Below are 19,488 nucleotides of genomic sequence, written 5' to 3'. Positions count from 1 at the left end.
GGTGTCTCTGGATGCATGCGTGAAGTGCCTAGGCTGAGGCGTGAAGTGCATGGGGAGAAGGCAAGGAGAAACAGCTCCTGGAAGGTGAGGTTGTTGAGGCGTGAAGTGCATGCATGGCAATTGCACTTGAGATGAGGATGCTTTCAACACAGGAGGAAGCTGTCTTAAATGCATATCCACTATAGACTATTATATATTGTTGGAAAGCTCTAGAAGTTAGCTTTCTAAAGCCACTAGAACTTTCTCATTTGGACCTCTGTAACTCAAATTATACTTATTAGAGTGTGAAGAGTTCAGGGACTCATGCGTGAAGCACATAGGTTGCTGCGTGAGGCGCAGGGAATTTCGAGCTTGAGATGGGGCTGCATTCAATGTAAGATTTGGGTGTGTTAGAAGCATGTCCACTATGGATAATTATATATCGTTGAAAATCTCTAGAAGTTGGCTTTTTAATTTTGCTTAAACTACTTCATTTGGACTTCTTTAGCTCAAGTTATGCATGCTGAGAGGTCAGGGTTACAAATTCTTTTTGAACTTCCCTTGGCTTGTTTTCAATTCCTGGTTCTGTGGGAGATTGCTTTCTTTTGCATGCCATTTTTCTTAGTTCTCCCAGGAGCTTCTTGGGTTGTCTCTCCCTTCTTTGGTCCCAATGTTCCTCTTACTTGCTTCTTTTCATCTTTATTTTTGCTCATTTTCAACATTTTCCTACACATACCAAAGCTCAAGAGGACTTCAAGAAATATTGATTAGAGTAGAAAAAATCTCAATTATAACAAGAAAATCACTAACTTTATTCAAAAAAAAAAATAATAAAATAACTAAAGATGCTCATGCATCAATGCCCAGGGCAGGACGAATCTTAAAATACTCTGCCTTGAACCCATTAAACAAATCCTCAAATAAATCGAAGATTTGACGATTCGATTGGGCCCGAAAAGAAATATAACCCTTGTGATGCCTTCCTTCCTTATGAGGAATGGTGCAGAGGAAGAAATATAAAAAAATCTCGACCCAAATAGGGATCTCCAGGAAAGTACAATCCAAATCGAAAGTCCAAATAGTATCCAGCTATTCGGATGTGTCCGACTTGGAGCTGCAAAAACCTAGTTCAGAAGGGCTATAATGAACTCAAAAAAGGAAACCGAATCCCTACCTTTGTGAACAACGATTTGTGCACCCACCTCCAATCAAGGACAGTAAGGAAATCTAAATTAAGGTAGCATACTCTCTTATTCACATCGTCGAGTAAGAGCTCTTACTACTGCTCTGCCTCCACAAATGGCTCCCTCCTCCCAGAGCCTCCGAAGATCATCTTCGCCCAATCTGGAGGGCGTACCCGACACGTCAGAAGTTATCTAATGATAACAGTTTGGTACACCCCTGGCCAGGAAGATGGGTCCCGGGTTCTCCTGAACCGCCTTCTGTGGCACCATACCTATATTCAAAGGGGCACCACCATCAGCCCACTACCCAGAATTTCAGGAAAGTATACATCCTAAGAACAAACCCAAAAGACAAAATCTTACCAGTTTTAAAGCTACGAAAGTGGCATGCCCATTCTTTCCATACCACCATAAAAAATTCCCCATAAGAACAAGAATAAAACAACAAATACAAAACATAAACAAGAAGAAGAGGCACCAACCTGTGTCAAAGATTGAAAGGGGAGAAGAGCAATGAAAAGCACGGTCACAGGGGAATGTGGAACCACAAATCCTCGACAACAATAATGAACAAACAAAGGTTCAAAGCAGACGCTCTCACAAACGAAAAAGAAATAGAAAGAGAAAAGAACAGATATAAAGAAGGGCAGAAAACAAAATCCCTAAGACCATTCAAATAGTAATATGGAGGGACAAGGAGAAAAAAGGGAAAACAAAGAAAATCCTTCTCTCTCTCATCACGTGCCATTATGACACCTCGAGAAACGCAACGGACAGGTACAGGAACGGCCCGTCACCCTTTCCACGACATCCCAAACTGCGGGATAACTGAACTCATCAATACCAATATCGAGACCAAGCAAGTATGCTTTCACCCTCAGGGAGGCAACTGTTCCGGGCCTGGATCTAGAGCTATAGTATATCCAAACACGATCTGGCCCAAACAACTCCCGCTATTCATAATTGCCCCGCCTAACCACCTTCCGGATATTAGGGGGCCCCTCCACCAAAAAAGATAAGATAACCTTACAAAGGTATAAAAGGAGAGTCCCGTCACTCCTCCAGGTATGATCACTCTTCCCTATGTACTTACTCCTTTTCTCTCTAGCTCTCTGATTTGAGTGTCGGAGTGCCATTGTAAGTACCACTCTCACTTCGAGGATCTGCCTTGCCACCTTGTCGGATCAGTGGACACCCGATCCATCTCATCCAACTAAATCGTAAGATAATTTTCATGTACATAATAAATTTTTATTCTTTGAAAATTATTCAGAATAAATTTTAATAAACAAAACAATATTTTTTTGGCAATTTCTACCCAACTCTCTCCTAAATAAAAAGTTAGTTATTTTTTATAATATGTTATTAGTTATTAAAAAAAATAAACTGAATCATCATTGTAAATATTAACCATATCTCTAACTTGGGTTTGAAAAATCAAATCAATTAACTTACTGTTTTACTCAAATTTTTGTTCCATTATTAATAACAAATAAATTAACAATTTTCAAGTTTTGTTTCACAATCTTAATTCAAGGAGCGGAAACGACTTCTTTTGTGGGTGTCTCAAGGTCTCAATTGTAGTTTTGAAAGTAAAATTAAAGATAAAAAGAAAACATACAAGGTGCCGGAGAATGCAGAATTTAAAAGAGAAAGAAAGAAGAAGAATAATAATAAATAAAAAGTAAAAAACTTTGATAAAAAATAGAAAATAAAGTACAAGTTTGAGTTCAGACTTCAGAGGAATTACTTAAGATTCTCAGTTTTATTCTGTGATGCCAGAGAGGCTGAGAGCGTTTTTGAGTCTCCAAGTATTTTCCAAGAAGAACTGAACTGATTACAATATTTTCTTAAAACTCTATTTATAGACTAGCCAAATATCAGTTAACAGTTACCAAATTTGAATTTCTTGTAACTGTTTTTGCACTTGTTTTCTTGACGACCGTCCTGTATCCTATTCTGATGCACCATGTTAATAACTGCTCCTGCATATAGCACGTCCTATAATTCAGGCTTAATTCAAATTTTGAATAAAAATGGCATCTTTGCCAGTGAATTAGAAGTTTCCCCTAATATATTGAATCTGGCTTCATAAGTTAATAATAATATTATTTTATATTTATTTATTTAAAACAAATTATTTTTTTCTAAGTGATAATAATTTTTTGCCTAACAAGATGCCCCCAAGATTTCTCACTTGAAGATATGCAATGATTGAAAGTGAAAAAACTTAGTTGTTTATTGACATTTTTCTTATTTTTGATATTGAGAGTCAATTGATATTTTAGACACATCCGCTTGACAGATTAAATGCCTACTAGTAATAGACTTAACAGAATTTCTAAGTCTATAAAAAATTTTACATTAATAGTTGAACTGTCAATGGGGTCTATTCTTTTGTATGAAATTTTTAAGTGTATCAAATGATATCTGTTCTAATTTCGGCACATTAAATGTGTATCAATTGACCTTTGTTTTGACCTTTAATATTTCAGTTAAGAGTTTTTTGACACACACTTTCATTGTTTTAATCGACACAATTTTTCTAACTTCAGAAGTAACAGAATCTTATCTTTGTGAAGTCGTTTTTTTCATATGTTAAACTCTAGGTGTCAATTAAATTTGATAAAATTTATAATCTTATAAAATCTCCACACTAACATTCGAATAGTTTTGACTCCAAGCGCTAATAGATTCAACAGAATTTCTAAGTCAATTAGGCTTTTGTATTTATGAAGTACATACCCAAATGTCAATGAGAGATTATTTTTGTCCAAAATTTTAAACTTGATGCATCTCTTTTTTTTTCAGACAAGTCATTTATCTTATACTTCAGAAATTTCTTTTCGATCATCCTCTATATGACTTATTTAATGAGATGTTTGATGAATATTCAATCTCTCTTTTATCATCTCTTTATATTTTGCTTCTTTCTCAATTTTTAACTGTTCAATTTGTCTAACATATTCAGCAAGTTGAGTCGTGTCATGATATTGTTGATTTACAAGTTTCTTTTTAATTCCAAATTCTAATTCATTTATGGCAATTTTGACAATTTCAGAGTCTGGAACTGGAGTATAGCATCTATTTCTCATGTTTTTGAATCTAGCCAAATACTTATCAATTGATTCTCTGACATTGCGTTTGATGGAGAATAAATCACTTAAACTAATTCTTAATTCACTACGAAAAAATTGTTTATGAAAATCTTTTTCTAATTGCCTCCAAGAGTGAATTGAATTTGGCTTTAGATTAGAAAACCATATAAAGGCATTTCTTGTTAATGAGGAGGAAAAGAATTTCATCTTTAAATACTCATTTGATGCCACTTCATTGATTTCGACAGTATAGCGAGCAATGTGCTCTACTGACGATTCTTCATCTTTTCCAGAAAATGTAGTTAATGACTTAGGAAACTTTCATCCCTCAGGCAATTCAGTTTGTTGGATAAATTTAGGAAAAGGAGACATAAACTGAGGTTGATTTGTACATCTAACACTAAATCCTAATCTTTTTAGAATTTGTTCAATCACTTGATTGACATCTTGCCCCCCAATATTATTTTGCCCAAGTCTTTCTAACATATCATCAGCATTTCGACCATGTCTAGGCATATGAACATCATAATTAGGAATTGCTCTACCGTTCTGACTGACATTATCAAATCTTAAACTCAAGTTGTTATTTTCTTCTAAATTTACCATAGTAGCAATCCTATTGACTTGCCTATTTAATTGTTCAATTCTAGTGTTTCTGTTTTCTAAAAGAGGATTTAAAACTGTCACCATTTGATGAGTTAACATGTTTACTAGATCATGGTGGCTGTCATCCATCTGTTGTCTAATATTTGCTAAAGATCCCACAGTTTGACTAGGTTGATTAACAGGCATTGCTCTTGACATGTTAGGAAATACAGGTCTGGACTTTTCTACCCTAGTGACAGTTGACGTAGTAGAATTAGATGCACTGTTATTTCCTGTATTAATAGCATGTGAAAAATTTTGTTGTGATACGTGTGAACCTGACGCCCCAAAAACAGGTACATTTGACATGCCATATGGATTTTGATAAATATGATTTTGAAAAGTTGAGTAAAGAGGCACAGGCAATCCTTGTGTCACCATGGAGGGGACATACCCCGGTGGCATGCCATATGGCGGCCACCCCACAGTATTTATATGAGTTGCATTTAACCCTGTATGGGCATGGCCAACGCCATCATACCTCACTGACATCAAGGTAGGCTCTGCGTTTAAAATCACAGGAGAATTTTCGGATTCATTTCCTCTAATCTCATCACTAGAAGTAGAAGAAGATGTTGCAGATGTATTTGACATGTCAACTGACGTTGATTTCTTGGTCTCTGAAAATACAATCTTCCCACTACGTAACCACATACAAATTCAAAACTTTTGCTGCAGATGTATTTGACATGTCAACTGACGTTGATTTCTTGGTCTCTGGAAACACAATCTTCCCACTACGTAACCACATACAAATTCAAAACTTTTGATTTTTTCTTTTGACAAACTACAATCTATTGACAAGGTCCCACCAGGCGTGCCAATTTGTTTTACTCAAATTTTTGTTCCATTGTTAACAACAAATAAATCAACAATTTTTGAGTTTTGTTTCACAATCTTAATTCAAGGAGCGGAAACGACTCCTTTTATGGGTGTCTCAAGGTTTCAATTGTAGTTTCGAAAGTAAAATCAAAGATAAAAAGAAAACATACAAGGTGTCGGAGGCAAAGTAAAATGCAGAATTTAAAAGAGAAAGAAAGAAGAAGAAGAAGAATAAATAAAAAGTAAAGAACTTTGATTAAAAATAGAAAATAAAGTACAAGTTTTAGTTCAGACTTCAGATAAATTATTTAAAATTCCCAGTTTTACTCTGTGATGCCAGAGAGGTTGAGAGCGTTTTTAAGTCTCCAACTGTTTTCCAAGAAGAACTGAAATGATTACAATATTTTCTTAAAACTCTATTTATAGACTAGCCTAATATCAGTTAACAATTATCAAATTTGAATTTCTTATAACTGTTCTCGCACTTGTTTCCTTGACGACAGTCCTGTATCCTATTTTAATGCACCATGTTAATAACTGCTCCTGCATATAACACGTCCTATAATTCAGGCTTAATTCAAATTTTGAATAAAAACGGCTTTTTTGCTAGTGAATTAGAAGTTTTTCTAATATATTGAATCTGGCTTCATAAGTTAATAATAATATTATCTTATATTTATTTATTTAAAACAAATTATTTTTTTTCCTAAGTGCTTACCTAAAAGCATTCAACATTTGGCACAAGAAACTTGGTTTCAAATTTGCCGTGGTCATTGTCATCAATCCACACATGGAACACAAACAAGAAAACCTTCAGAGTCACTACTAATCTTCAAAAAGACGATTGTAATTTGCCAAAACTTTCCGGTCAAATTCAATTTGTCTCCTTTAAATTATTGAAAAGTGTTATTATGGAATCAGCGTCTCTTCATTCTGAATTCCAAACGAACCCTCTCTCAACTCCTTTCTTCTCCTTTCTCAACGATTTCTGTCATGACTTTGTTTTTCTACAGGAGCTCGTCATAATGCAGAAAGAGATTTGTTGATGTTCAATTTTATTTTTTAATTTTAAATTTTCTCTTTTTAAATTTTGATTTTTTTTTTGTTGGAACATATTAAAAGAATGGTTAGTTTTGTAAAAAGATGAAATCTTATAGTAGAATTTCTTTCTAAACTCTTGTAATTTGTTGAAATGAGTTTATTCTAATTAATTAATTTAGTTTTTCTAACTTATTAAGTAAAGAAATATTTAAAATTAACTATGATGACTCAGTCTATTTCTTTTAATAATTATAAAGCATATTATAAAGAATCATTATCCTTTTATTTACGAGAGAGTTAAATAGAAATTATTTTTATTTATATATATATTTTTATAATGTGTAATAACTTATTTTTTATATTCTATATCATTAAATAATTATATATGTATCTAATTATTTAACGTGTTAGCAAAAATAATATTAGATAATTTTATAAAATTTGTATATTATTTGTGTATCAAAATTAAAATTTTCGTGTATATCTATATTTCTTTTAGTATGTCCATTGTAAAGATAATTTGGTTTGGCTGCATGTCCTTAAAATCATTTGTGTATGCTGACGTGGCACTGTCAGCTCTTCATGTGATGTAAGAATAGAGTGAGCACAATCTCACTTTCACTAGTTCAATGATCACAAATAAAATGAAAGAAAGAAAGAAAGTGAAAAGAAAGAAAGGCGGCAAAAGCAAAAGACACAAATAAAATGAAAGGTCACACAAACAAAGTTGAAGTGTGAGAATAAAGCTAACTAAACTAGCTATTAGCTAAGGCTTACCGCTCCTTGAAAGCGAAAGTGTACATCACAGTACTGTCTCCCAAAACCATCTTTAACAAATATTAATTAATCAACAATATTTATCATCTCAAAATTATGACAAAATAAAGTTTCTTATTTGATTCACAATTCTTTTGAATGCTAAAACACCGTAGATAACAAATATTAGCATTATGTTTCGATATGGTTTGTTTGGAAACTAGCAAAAAAAAATACACAATACATCACATGTAAAATATGTTACATAAAAAGTACATTCATAGAAAATATTTTATTTTATTTTATTAAATTAATAGCATCCCAATTTTCGTATTAAAGCATGCAGCCTAAGAAATACTAAACGAATTTCGTAGCTCAAAGTAGCTATGGTTTTACAAAATCTGTGGAATCCACATGATGAAATGTGGATATGTTGAGGAATTATATATAGTGAAGAATAAAGGGTTAGCTTCTATTGAAGAATCTCTCTTTTGCTTTTTTTCTCGTTGAAAGCCATGACTTTCCTTTAGGCTTAGCTTCCAAAGAAAAAGAGATGATGAAAACATTTATACATCATTTTGAAAAATATTAAAAGGTCATTAAAATTTATTGTTGTTGTCATTAAGTTAATCATTAATATTTAAAAGTATGAGATAATATATTGTTAGATTATTAGACTAAAGAAATTGAACCCATGACTAAGTGACAATAAAAAATAATAAATTCTGATGGCGCTAACATTGCTGGTTCATTTATTGTTTGACAGTGATGAAATGTCGGTTTCTGAGTTAGTAGTGTCCAGTGTGTGAGTTTGTGAACCCCCGTTCATTTTCATTCAACCCGTGTCACCAAATTTGTCTTGGCCTTTGCAGAGAAAAAAAAAGATTCCCATGCTTCACTAAGATTTTTGGTGATGTGAAATTATTGTAAGGTGCAAAATGCTACTTCTCAAGGCATTTACACTTGTTTGTTTTCTTTCCATTTGTTTTCACTTCATTGTTTGAATTTTGTTTATTCATCACTCACTTTGATAGGATAAAACTTTTCTCCAAGTGCTTCAACTTTTCTTTTTCTTTTTCTCTTTCTTGTTTACTTGAGCAGCCACATTCTGTTCTTGGTACCCTGCAAATGGCAAAAACACTTCATCCTTCAATGCTTCTCATTCTGGTAACAATTACAATCTCAATTCTCGATTCGGAGCAACAAAGAATTCAATCAACGCAATCTAAGGCGCTTCTAACAATCCAACAGCTATTAAACTTCCCTGCTGTTTTAAGCAGCTGGAACAGCAGCACAGACTTCTGCAGCTCAGATTCAAAAACTTCTCTAACTGTTGTGTGCTATGAAGGCACCATAACTCAGCTTAACATCGTAGGCGAAGCGAAAGCTTCGCCTCTTCCGAAAACTTTCTCAGTTGATTCCTTTGTCAAAGCACTGGTAAAGTTTCCTACATTGAAAGTACTCACACTGGTTTCTCTTGGCATTTGGGGTCCCTTGCCTGCTAAGATAGCTCGTTTGTCGTCGCTCGAGATACTTAATCTGAGTTCAAATTTTCTGTGTGGCGCCATCCCTCCCGAGCTTGCTTCGCTTTCTCATCTACAAACACTAATTCTTGATGACAACATGTTTGCCAGCCGTCTTCCAGACTGGCTGGATTCCTTCCCGGCCTTAACCGTGCTGAGTTTAAAGACTAATTCATTCAACGGTTCGCTTCCTGATTCGCTCGGTCAGTTAGAGAATCTGCGCGTTCTTTCGCTTTCTCATAACAGGTTTTATGGAGAAGTACCTGATTTAAGCCGGTTGGTGAATCTAGAAGTGCTGGAATTGGATGAGAATGCTTTTGGACCTGACTTTCCGAAACTTGGAAACAAGTTGGTTACTTTAGTGCTAAGAAACAACAAGTTTAGATCTAATATCCCTGATGAATTAAGCTCATACTATCAGCTCGAACGATTCGATATCTCTTCGAATTCTTTCGTTGGGCCCTTCCAGCTGCAACTGTTATCACTTCCATCTATTACTTATCTAAACATTTCTGGAAACAGATTAACAGGAATGCTTTATGATAATGTTTCTTGCAACTCTCAACTACAAGCAGTGGATTTATCCTCAAATCTTTTGGCTGGAAGCTTACCAAAATGTTTGGAGTCGAATTCGAATGGAAGGAGTGTCCGGTATGCTGGGAATTGTCTCGAGGAGACAGATCAAGGTCAACACGAATCGTCGTTTTGCCACACTGAAGCCATAGCAGTGGGAATATTGTTACCTGAAAGGAAAAGGCACAGAAGAGTGTCTAAGGCAGTTCTTTCAAGTGTGATAGTTGGTGGAATTTTTGGACTTGTAGCTGTTTTTTCATTGATTTTGTTTATTGTTAGAAGAGGAAATTCCAAAAGCAAAGTGAAGAAGAATCCTCCAACAAAATTGATATCAGAAAATGCAGCTTCTGGATACACCACTAAGCTACAATCTGATGCAAGTAACTTTTCTTTCTTTCTCCCTTTGAAAATGCTCAAATGATATTCACTAAGACTTGATGATAACCATTTTGCATTGTAATCAAAGGGTATGTATCTCAAACAATGAAGTTTGGATCTGTTGGTCTGCCACCTTATCGAGCTTACTCACTGGAAGAGATTGTGGTAGCTACAAACAATTTTGACTCAGCTCGTTTCATGGGTGAAGGTTCTCAAGGACAGGTATATATATACCAATTCTATTTCACTCCATCTTGTTTTCTTAGTTGTATGAAAGCTTCTGTTTCATGAATATTCTGACACATTGCTTAAGTGTCAATCAATCCAAATTGGTTGATGCACGTGTACTTTGATTCAAAGAAAACTTGAAATCGTAATGCATTCTGTCAGATGTACAGAGGTCAACTTAGGGATGGTTCACTTGTTGCCATAAGATGTGTGAAAATGAGAAAATGCTTCAGCACTCAAGACTTTATGCACTACATAGAGCTGATATCCAAGTATAGGCATCTCCACTTAGTCAGTGCCCTTGGACACTGCTTTGAATGCTATTTAGATGATTCAAGTGTCAGCAGAATATTCCTTGTCTTTGAATATGTACCCAATGGCACACTCAAGAGCTGGATCTCAGGTAATTCCCAAACACCAATGATTAAGGTACCATTTTTCTTCGGAGTCTGGAACTGAGGCCGAAGACTAAGATTTAGTATTGTGTTTTGGTGGTCAGAAACTAAAACTAAAATTTTAGTATTGAAACTCAAAATTTCAGTTATTTTAATATTTCTAGAAAATAGAGATATAGGAGAATGAAATTTTTGAAAATGGAGACCGAAATTTTAATAATATTTCTCTTTAAAAATATCCTCATTTAACTTTTTAAATTCTATATTTATCTTAAATTAAACATAATAGTGAGACATAACTTAATCCAGAATATTTTATACTAAACACAATACAGAGACCTAATTTAATCTCTGTTTCTTAGTCTATCCTCTTAAACTTCATTGGCACTTGTGAAGTTGAGGAGTCACATCTTTTTATCTTTCCATGTTATTTGGCAGATGGACATTATAGAAAATCACTGAGCTGGACACAACGGATAGCAGCTTCAATTGGAGTAGCAAAGGGAATTGAATTTTTGCATACAGGGCTTGTCCCTGCTGTATTCTCAAACAATATCAAGATAACTGATGTTTTATTGGATCAGAATTTTGTTGCAAAAATCAGCAGTTACAACCTACCTTTGTTATCTAATATTGTAAAGGTACCAATAAATTAGTCACTAATATAATGTCTTCCTCTCACAAGTTTGATAGATCTGTTTTATTATACCAAATTGTTGAAATAACATTTTTGTTTCTTTTTATTATAAAGAAGTTATACTGTTTTCTTAGTAAATTTGGTCTATTCATGGCTGATGCAGAGTGGAAGTGGAAATCTTTCCATTGGATTCAGAAGTCCAAGCTTTAAACAAAGGTGATTTACTAGAAAATTTTTCTGATAACAAATGTAATTATATATGGTATGACAACTCATTAAGAATTGACAAGTGATGTTATTTTGCAGTTTAAGACATGAAGATAAGTCAGATATTTATGACTTTGGAGTAATACTACTTGAACTCATTCTTGGAAGGACAATAAAACCAAGGAATGTAGACACCTTAAAGGACCTGGTAATAAATGGATACTGATTGATTTATATATTATTCAGTATTTTCAACATTTTTATTTTCTTTCTTTATATTTTTTTAAAAAAAATTAAGTTAGAAAAATTTGTAATGTCCAAAGTCCATGCAGCACAGAAATTAACCAAGAATATCAATTATTTTTTAAAGAGTAAAGTATCGTTTTTGTCCCCAACGTTTGGGGTAAGTCTCAAAGTTATCCCTAACGTTTCAATCGTCATATTTAAGTCCCTAATGTTTCAAAACTGACTCAATGTTATCCTGCCGTTAGAGATCCGTTAACAGAATTGACGGCGGGACAAAATTGAGACGATTTTAAAACGTTAGAGACTTAAATAGGACGAAAATGTTGGGGACAAAAATGATACATAGAAATAATATCCTTCAATAATATCAATATTTTACTATACATAGTATTCAATTATTTTTTAATCACATCTAAATAAATTACAATTAATCATATTACTTTCATTTTAAATAAATTTAATTTTTATATATAATAAAATATAAATTATACCTTTTGTCTCTAATGTATCAAAATTCTTTAAAATTATAAAAAAAATATTTAAAATGAAAGTAATGTGATTAAATGTAATTTATTTAGATGTAATTAAAAGATAATTGAATACTATGTATAGTAAAAAATTAATATTAATTATATCTTTTGTCTCTAATGTATCAAAATTCATTAAAATTATAAAAAAATTAATTTATTTAAAATGAAAGTAATGTGATTAAGTGTAATTTACTTAGATGTGATTAAAAAATAATTGAATATTATATATAGTAAAAAATTGATATTATTGAAAGATAAAATTAAATTAAAATTTATTTTTATGTATTGTTTTTGTCCCTAACGTTTTCCTCCTATTTAAGTCCCTAGCGTTTTAAAATCGTCTCAATTTTGTCCTGCCGTCAATTCTGTTAACGGATCCCTAACGGCAGAACAACATTGAATCAATTTTGAAACATTAGGATTTAAATAGGACGATTGAAACATTACAGACAACTTTAAAACTTACCCCGACAAAAACGATACTTTACTCTTCTTTAAATTATGAGAGTTCCTATAGTCTATTTTCTTTGAATTAATATATTGAAATATTTCGCAAAAAGATTGATTTTATCTAAAGATTTTCCGCACGCATAAATAAAAAATGTAATCAATTTTGACTCTGTACTTTTGTGTCTCTATCTTGAATGTCTTGCGACTGAAATCGAATGCATTAACATATTTAGAGTATCAATAATGGTAGAGATAGTCAAATTGTATAGATAATAGTAGTTTTGTTGAATAACGGTTCACTATATTTGCAATACAATATTTGTGACTCTGATGGTTCCATTGATGATGGGATTGTGAGGTAGTTGCAAGCAAGCATAACATCAAACGATGAAGCTCGAATGAGCATCATAGATCCGGCGATTCGCAAGGCGTGCTTGGATCAATCACTGAAGACAATGATGGAGGTGTGCGTGAGGTGCCTGGCTAAAGATCCATCAGAGAGACCCTCAATAGAGGATGTTCTATGGAACTTGCAGTTTGCTGCTCAAGTCCAAGATGCATGGAGAGTTGACTCTCAAAGTCAAAGCAGTGATGGCTCTTCCATATCACCTTTGGCGTCGCCACCAATGAACTTCCATTAGCAGGGTCGCTGCTTAGTTTAGGATTTAGAATTTAAGGTTTAAGACAGTATGTACTGAAGTTTTTCAATTTATTTTTCTTCTTTGATATATCTTAAGTTTAAGCCTTGAATATTGATGGTTAGAGATTGTGAGTTTTCTGAGTTTTAAAGCATGAGAACTGTGCAACTTCATCATGAATTCATGATGTAACAAAGTACGAGTTACAGGTTAGTTTAATACAAAATCGTTAATTAAAATGATTGATAAACACTAATGAATATGAAGTTGTGAAGTTTACATCTAAACATTTTATAGTACATGATAAATGTATATAATATTTAGATATTGTGTTTTATAGTACCTCATTTTTTAACTATTTGATAAAAAAAAATAAAAAAATGGGATCTACTTTTTTTTTCCTCATTTTTTAGATAAATTAGACAGTAATAATATAGATATCATGATTTTTTTCTATTTAGATTTGAGATGGCATTATGTTTTCTATATGAGTAATTATGTTTTTAGATACCATAAATTTTTTCTATTTAGATATTTGAGATGGCATTATGTTTTTTACATGAGTAATTCTGTTTTGTTATTATTTATATGAGAAAATACTTAATTTGGTAAAGTTATATTTGAGTCTCAATTTAATTTTTAAAGTTTTAATTGACTCAATTTAATTCCTAAAATTTTTAAATTTTAATCACATTAGTAGTTTCTGTTCATAATCAATTAAAAAGTTTAGAGACTAAATTAAGACAATTAAAATATTAAAGACTAAATTAAGGTTCGAATAACCGACTATTTTCTCTATTTATATACTTTTGCCATACATTTCAAATAGCGAAACTTTGGGTATAGCTAATTATATATGTATAAAGATACGTGAATAATTAAAAAAAATGAATTGTCTAGAATAAATAAAAAAGAATATGACCTACTATAAATGTAAGATTATTCTTTATTGCCAAAGTATTCACACTCAATAAAGACTTTTCAATTGTGTAACACGACCAAATTAAAGAATAAAATCAAAACCAAATGGTCAAAATAAAACTAAATTCAAATGAAAATATTGAAGATAAAAAATATTTTTATCATTCAATAATTTTTTTAATTTGTAAATAAAAATCATATAGATAATGTTCCTATAACCTATTACTTTTATTAAAATTTATTTTAATACAGAAACATTTTCATTAAAAATAGCATATTATAGTAAATATCATATATTTTATTAGTGAATTATATAAAAAAGATTGTTTATAAAATATACCAAATATTATACAAAAATATTTCGAATATCTTTTAAATTATTTGTATATAAGAATTCTACTTTACAATGTTTTTTCTTTAATTTAAACATATTTTTAACATTAAAAATAAAATTATAAATTCATCGATCTTTCCAAATAGACTTTATTCGATCAATCCTAAAAGTTTAATAATTGGTACAAGAGTTGTCAAATGAGTAGAGGGGTTGAATTCAAGCCTATTCATCACCAGAGGTAAAACAAAATTAAAAAATATGGGCTAACCTGAATTTTAAACAATTTAAGAAAATATCAGCCGCTGAATTCGATTCATTTGTTTTCTTTTTCTTTTTTTAAAAATATTCCTACAGAATTTTAGCATTTTTTATTTTATTTTCATACAAATAAAAAAATTTATTGATTCATATATTTTCATAATAAACTATCTAAAATCTAAAAAATAGTTAACAAATATATAATTCATAATATATAAACTCATTAAGCTTCGTTAAAATGGATGAGAAGAGTAAAGTCTGAAAGAGGAGATCAGAGTTGAGAGCCTACTCATGTGTGTTTGTTCGATCTGAATCTGTTTAACTCAAAAATTATTGTAGGCCAGCTAAATTGATCTACTTTTAAACAAATAAAAAAAATACCATCTCAATTTGACTCGTTTAATTCTTTCTTTTCTTTTAAAAAAATCACTACATAATTTTAACAATTGTTTTTTCTCAATTTTCATATAAATAAAAAAACTTGTCATATATTTAGGGATGATAATCCAACCCTTATCCACTCCACCCTGTCTGGTTTGCAAATTGCGGTAAATATGGATTGGATTGGATCGGATATAGCCAAAATTTCGATTCAATTTACGTTAAAATCATCGAATTTAATATCGGCAGTTTTAAGTTTGGATCTGATCTAATTCGATTCGCATATTTGTGCATCGAATATCGGATATCGGATATATTCACAAAATATAAAAATATTTTTAAAAGTTTATTTTTATTAAAAAATATCAATAAAATTCATTTTTCTATTCTTTTAAATATGCTTACTCTTAAAATAATATTAAACATACTTTTCTTAAATAATGAATTTAAATAATACAACATATATAATAATAATTATTAGTTAAAATAAAATATAAAAAAATATTTATTTATTTATTTCTTTATTTTTGCGGATAAGCGAATATGTAGATATTTACACAAAATTCGAAATCCAATTTTATTAGTGTGTGGATCCGTCCGATCCGATTCGATAGTCTTGCAGGAATTCATATCCACAATTTTTGAATTGGATTTAAATAAATACCGCGAATATACAAATCAAATCCGATCTATATAAACACCCCTATTTGCGAATTATCTGCTCTGATATATATAAGATAAAAAAAAGTTTTGAGGGGGTGGATTTTTGTTGAGGTGGATCAGGAGTCGAATTTTGGCTTTACTCATATAATAGGCAACCCTAGTAATATTAAGCAGGCCAATAATATTTTTTTTGCTTTGATCCTCAAGAATGATCAACCAGAATTCGTTACTCAGTTCAGGCCTATTTCTTTATGTAACGTTTCTTACAAAACGATTACTAAGGTAATTGCTAATAGGCTAAAATCTGTCCTTGATAAAAGAATTTCTCCCACTCAATCGAGTTTTATTCCAGATAGAAGAATACAAGATAATATAGTGATTGTCCAAGAAATTATTCACAGTATGAGAAGATCCAATGCGAGAAAAGGGTCCATGGCTATAAAGATAGATCTAGAGAAGGCTTATGACCATCTTAGTTGGAATTTTGTTGAAAAATGCCTTATGAAATTCAGACTGCCTCCAATAATGATTCACATTATTATGCAATGTATTCGGACAACTAGTTTCCAGGTTTTATGGAATGGGGAGCCTTCAGAGAAGTTTGCACCGTCCTGTGGTATTAGGCAAGGGGACCCTTTGTCTCCCTATATTTTTGTTATTTGCATGGACAGATTAGCACATTTGATTGAGGATAAGGTTGTCGAGGGCGAATGGAGGCCTTTCAGGATTGGTAAGCATGGTCTGCCCATCTCACATTTGATGTTTGCAGATGACCTGATGCTCTTTGGAGAAACTTCTTGCACCCAAATGGAGGTTATTAAATCCTGTTTGGATAAATTTTGTGAAGCATCAGGACAAATAGTGAATGGCCAAAAAACGCAAGTTTTCTTCTCCAAGAAGGTTAACCCAGCTAGGAGACAGGAAATTGTTGATCTTGCTGGTTTTAAAGAGACGAGGGAAGTCGGTAGATATTTAGGGGCATACATCTTGAAAAGAAGAGGCATCAAACGAAGCTACAATCATATTATTGACAAGGTGAATGGTCGTTTGTAGGGATGGAAAAGAGATAGCTTATCGATGGCAGGGAGAGTGGTTCTAGTGCAATCAGCCATCACACCTATAACCTTATTTTTGATGCAACATAGCAAGATCCCAAAGTTTATCTGCAATCAGGTGGAGAAAGAACAGCGACGCTTTATTTGGGGCGACGATTAAAATAGGAGAAAGGCACACCTCATAAATTGGAATACTTTGTGTTTTTCCAAGGAGGCAGGTGGGTTAGGTTTGAGGAAATTAGATGTTATGAATACGGCTTTCCTAGCAAAGTTCTGTTGGGGAATGATAACAGAGTCCTCTTCATTGTGGACCAAAGTGTTATGGCATAAATATAATTCAAGAGATCAAACGCTCAACCCTTATGCCAAAGCAAATTGTTTGAGATTATGGAAAGCTCCTCAACAGATTTGGCCCTTTATAGGTGAAAGTACCGTTCACAGAGTTGGAGATGACAAACACACCAGATTTTGGAAGGAGGACTGGCTTAACATGAATGAATGTCTGATTGAGCATGCAAATACAAATGGCCCAAATTTTGAAGAAAAGGCGTGGGTTTCAGATTTAGTTACTCAGGATGGCAATTGGAATATGGAGGAGCTCAGAAAGTACTTGCCTGAAGAGTTGATCCTTCGAATCAACGCGATCCCTGCTCCAAAGGAAACTGACCCTCATGACAATATAGTTTGGAGACATTCGGAAGATGGAAAATTTTTGGTCAAGTCGGCTTATAAAGCTCTGGCTAATCTACCAACTTGTCAGAACAGTATCTGGAATCAGATTTGGCGCTGGAAAGGACCTCATAGGATAAAAAATTTTATGTGGATAACTGCTCATGGGAAACTGCCAACGAACTCAGGAGGCAAAAATGGCTTGGAAATTTCCCTAATTGCCATAATTGCAACAATCAGATCGAAGATACAATTTATGTTCTCAGAAACTGTATTGAAGCCAAGAAGGTGTGGAAGAGATTGGTCAAAGTAGATGCCCTGCCTTTATTCTTCAATATCCAGGGGAAGGAATGGATTCAGCGGAGTTTAAACTTCGATTGGGTAAGCTCGGTTCAGGTGGAGTGGGTTAACACTTTCATGGTGGCTTGTTTCAAACTATGGAGTTGGAGGAACATGGAAATCTTCCAGGACCATTATAAAAGACCTCCAATGACACACTTGATTATTCAAGAAGATGCTTTGAAAATTCAGAAAATTTTTAGGCGAAATGGACCCAACCCTAAGCAATATACTCTCATGAATATTAAGTGGGACAGACCCCCTGATGGTTGGGTAAAATTGAATACGGATGGAGCGGCAAAAAACAACCCAGTCAAGACAAGATGTGGTGGAGTGATTAGAAATAGTGACGGCCATTGGATAATAGGATTTTCTAAAAATATTGGCTTCTGCACAGCTTTCATAACTGAGCTCTGGAAAGTGTGTATTGGTTTGGAGACGGCAAGGACGCTGGGTTTTTCAAGAGTATGGGTGGAATGCGATTCAAAAACGGTGGTGGAGAGCATTTTGAGTCACAAGGAAAAGACGGGTTCGGGTTCAGCGCTATATCATAGAATAAGAATCCTTATCGATGGAGACTGAAAAATTAGATTTACACATATCTATCGAAAAGCGAACAGATGTACAGATTGACTTGTTACCCATAGCCTGAAACAGAATCTGGAGATTAGATATTGGAACTCGCCTCCATCCTTGCTTAATTCTATAGTTGTTGATGATGTTTTTGGGACTTCTATGCCTCGTAATGTAACCGTTTAGTTTTTCTATTGTCCCGGGTCTTTGGCCCTTTATCTACCCAAAAAAATGTTTAATTTTAAGAGATTAATTATAGAGTGAGTAGGAGATGGAGTGGATAGAAATGGGTTAGGATACAAAATTTTGCTATTGGCGAGTAATAGCAAAATGGATTTTTCTTAGAATATAGTAAGATGGGGCGTCACGTTGTCATCCTTATATACATTCATATATTTTCATAATAAACTATCTAAAATTTTAAAATAGTTAACAAATCTACGACACAATATAAATTCATCAAGTTTGGTTAAAATGGGTGAGAAGCGTAGAGAGTTTAAAAGAGGAAGAGTTGAGAGTCGCAATGAGAGTGTACTCGTGTCTGCTTAATTCAAATCTATTTAACTCACAAATTATTCGAGTTGAGACAAAATTTGTGTTATAGTGTTTGCCCTATATATGCTTAGTGGATACAAAAGAGGAAGAAATGAACAAAAGAGAAAAGCAATCTTTGGTAGTCGTCCAGCCATGACATGAATGCATGTTTGGTGTTTTGCATATGAATCCCACACACGCGAAGAGAAGCAAAAAGACTACACAATTCTTGTGTGCCTGCTTCCCCACCAAAGATAAATTATAAATATCCTTTTCAATTATCTCATCATAACAACCACTATTTAACCGTTATAATAATATTTATACATAACGCCTAACAAACAAACACAAGTATTTTATGTGCTACACTTCCATACAATAAAAAGGGCCACATTAGCCACACCATCATCACTCACTTCGCACGTGCTCCT

At 32.9% G+C, this 19,488-nt stretch overlaps 1 protein-coding gene across 1 annotated transcript; it reads left to right on the top strand.

Moving 5' to 3' along the window:
- Positions 1-8,350: 8,350 nt before the first annotated feature.
- Positions 8,351-13,454, top strand: LOC107472008 (probable inactive leucine-rich repeat receptor-like protein kinase At3g03770). Its single transcript, XM_016091579.3, has 7 exons — positions 8,351-10,001; positions 10,088-10,221; positions 10,390-10,630; positions 11,061-11,263; positions 11,423-11,475; positions 11,566-11,674; positions 13,055-13,454. Exons 1-7 carry the CDS (start codon positions 8,654-8,656, stop codon positions 13,331-13,333), a joined length of 2,367 nt encoding a protein of 788 aa, XP_015947065.1. The 5' UTR covers positions 8,351-8,653; the 3' UTR covers positions 13,334-13,454.
- The last annotated feature ends 6,034 nt before the right edge of the window (positions 13,455-19,488 follow it).

The sequence above is a fragment of the Arachis duranensis genome, chromosome 10 (assembly GCF_000817695.3).
Source record: "Arachis duranensis cultivar V14167 chromosome 10, aradu.V14167.gnm2.J7QH, whole genome shotgun sequence".
Lineage (NCBI taxonomy): Eukaryota > Viridiplantae > Streptophyta > Magnoliopsida > Fabales > Fabaceae > Arachis > Arachis duranensis.
This window is presented reverse-complemented; position numbering and strand designations above follow the sequence as displayed.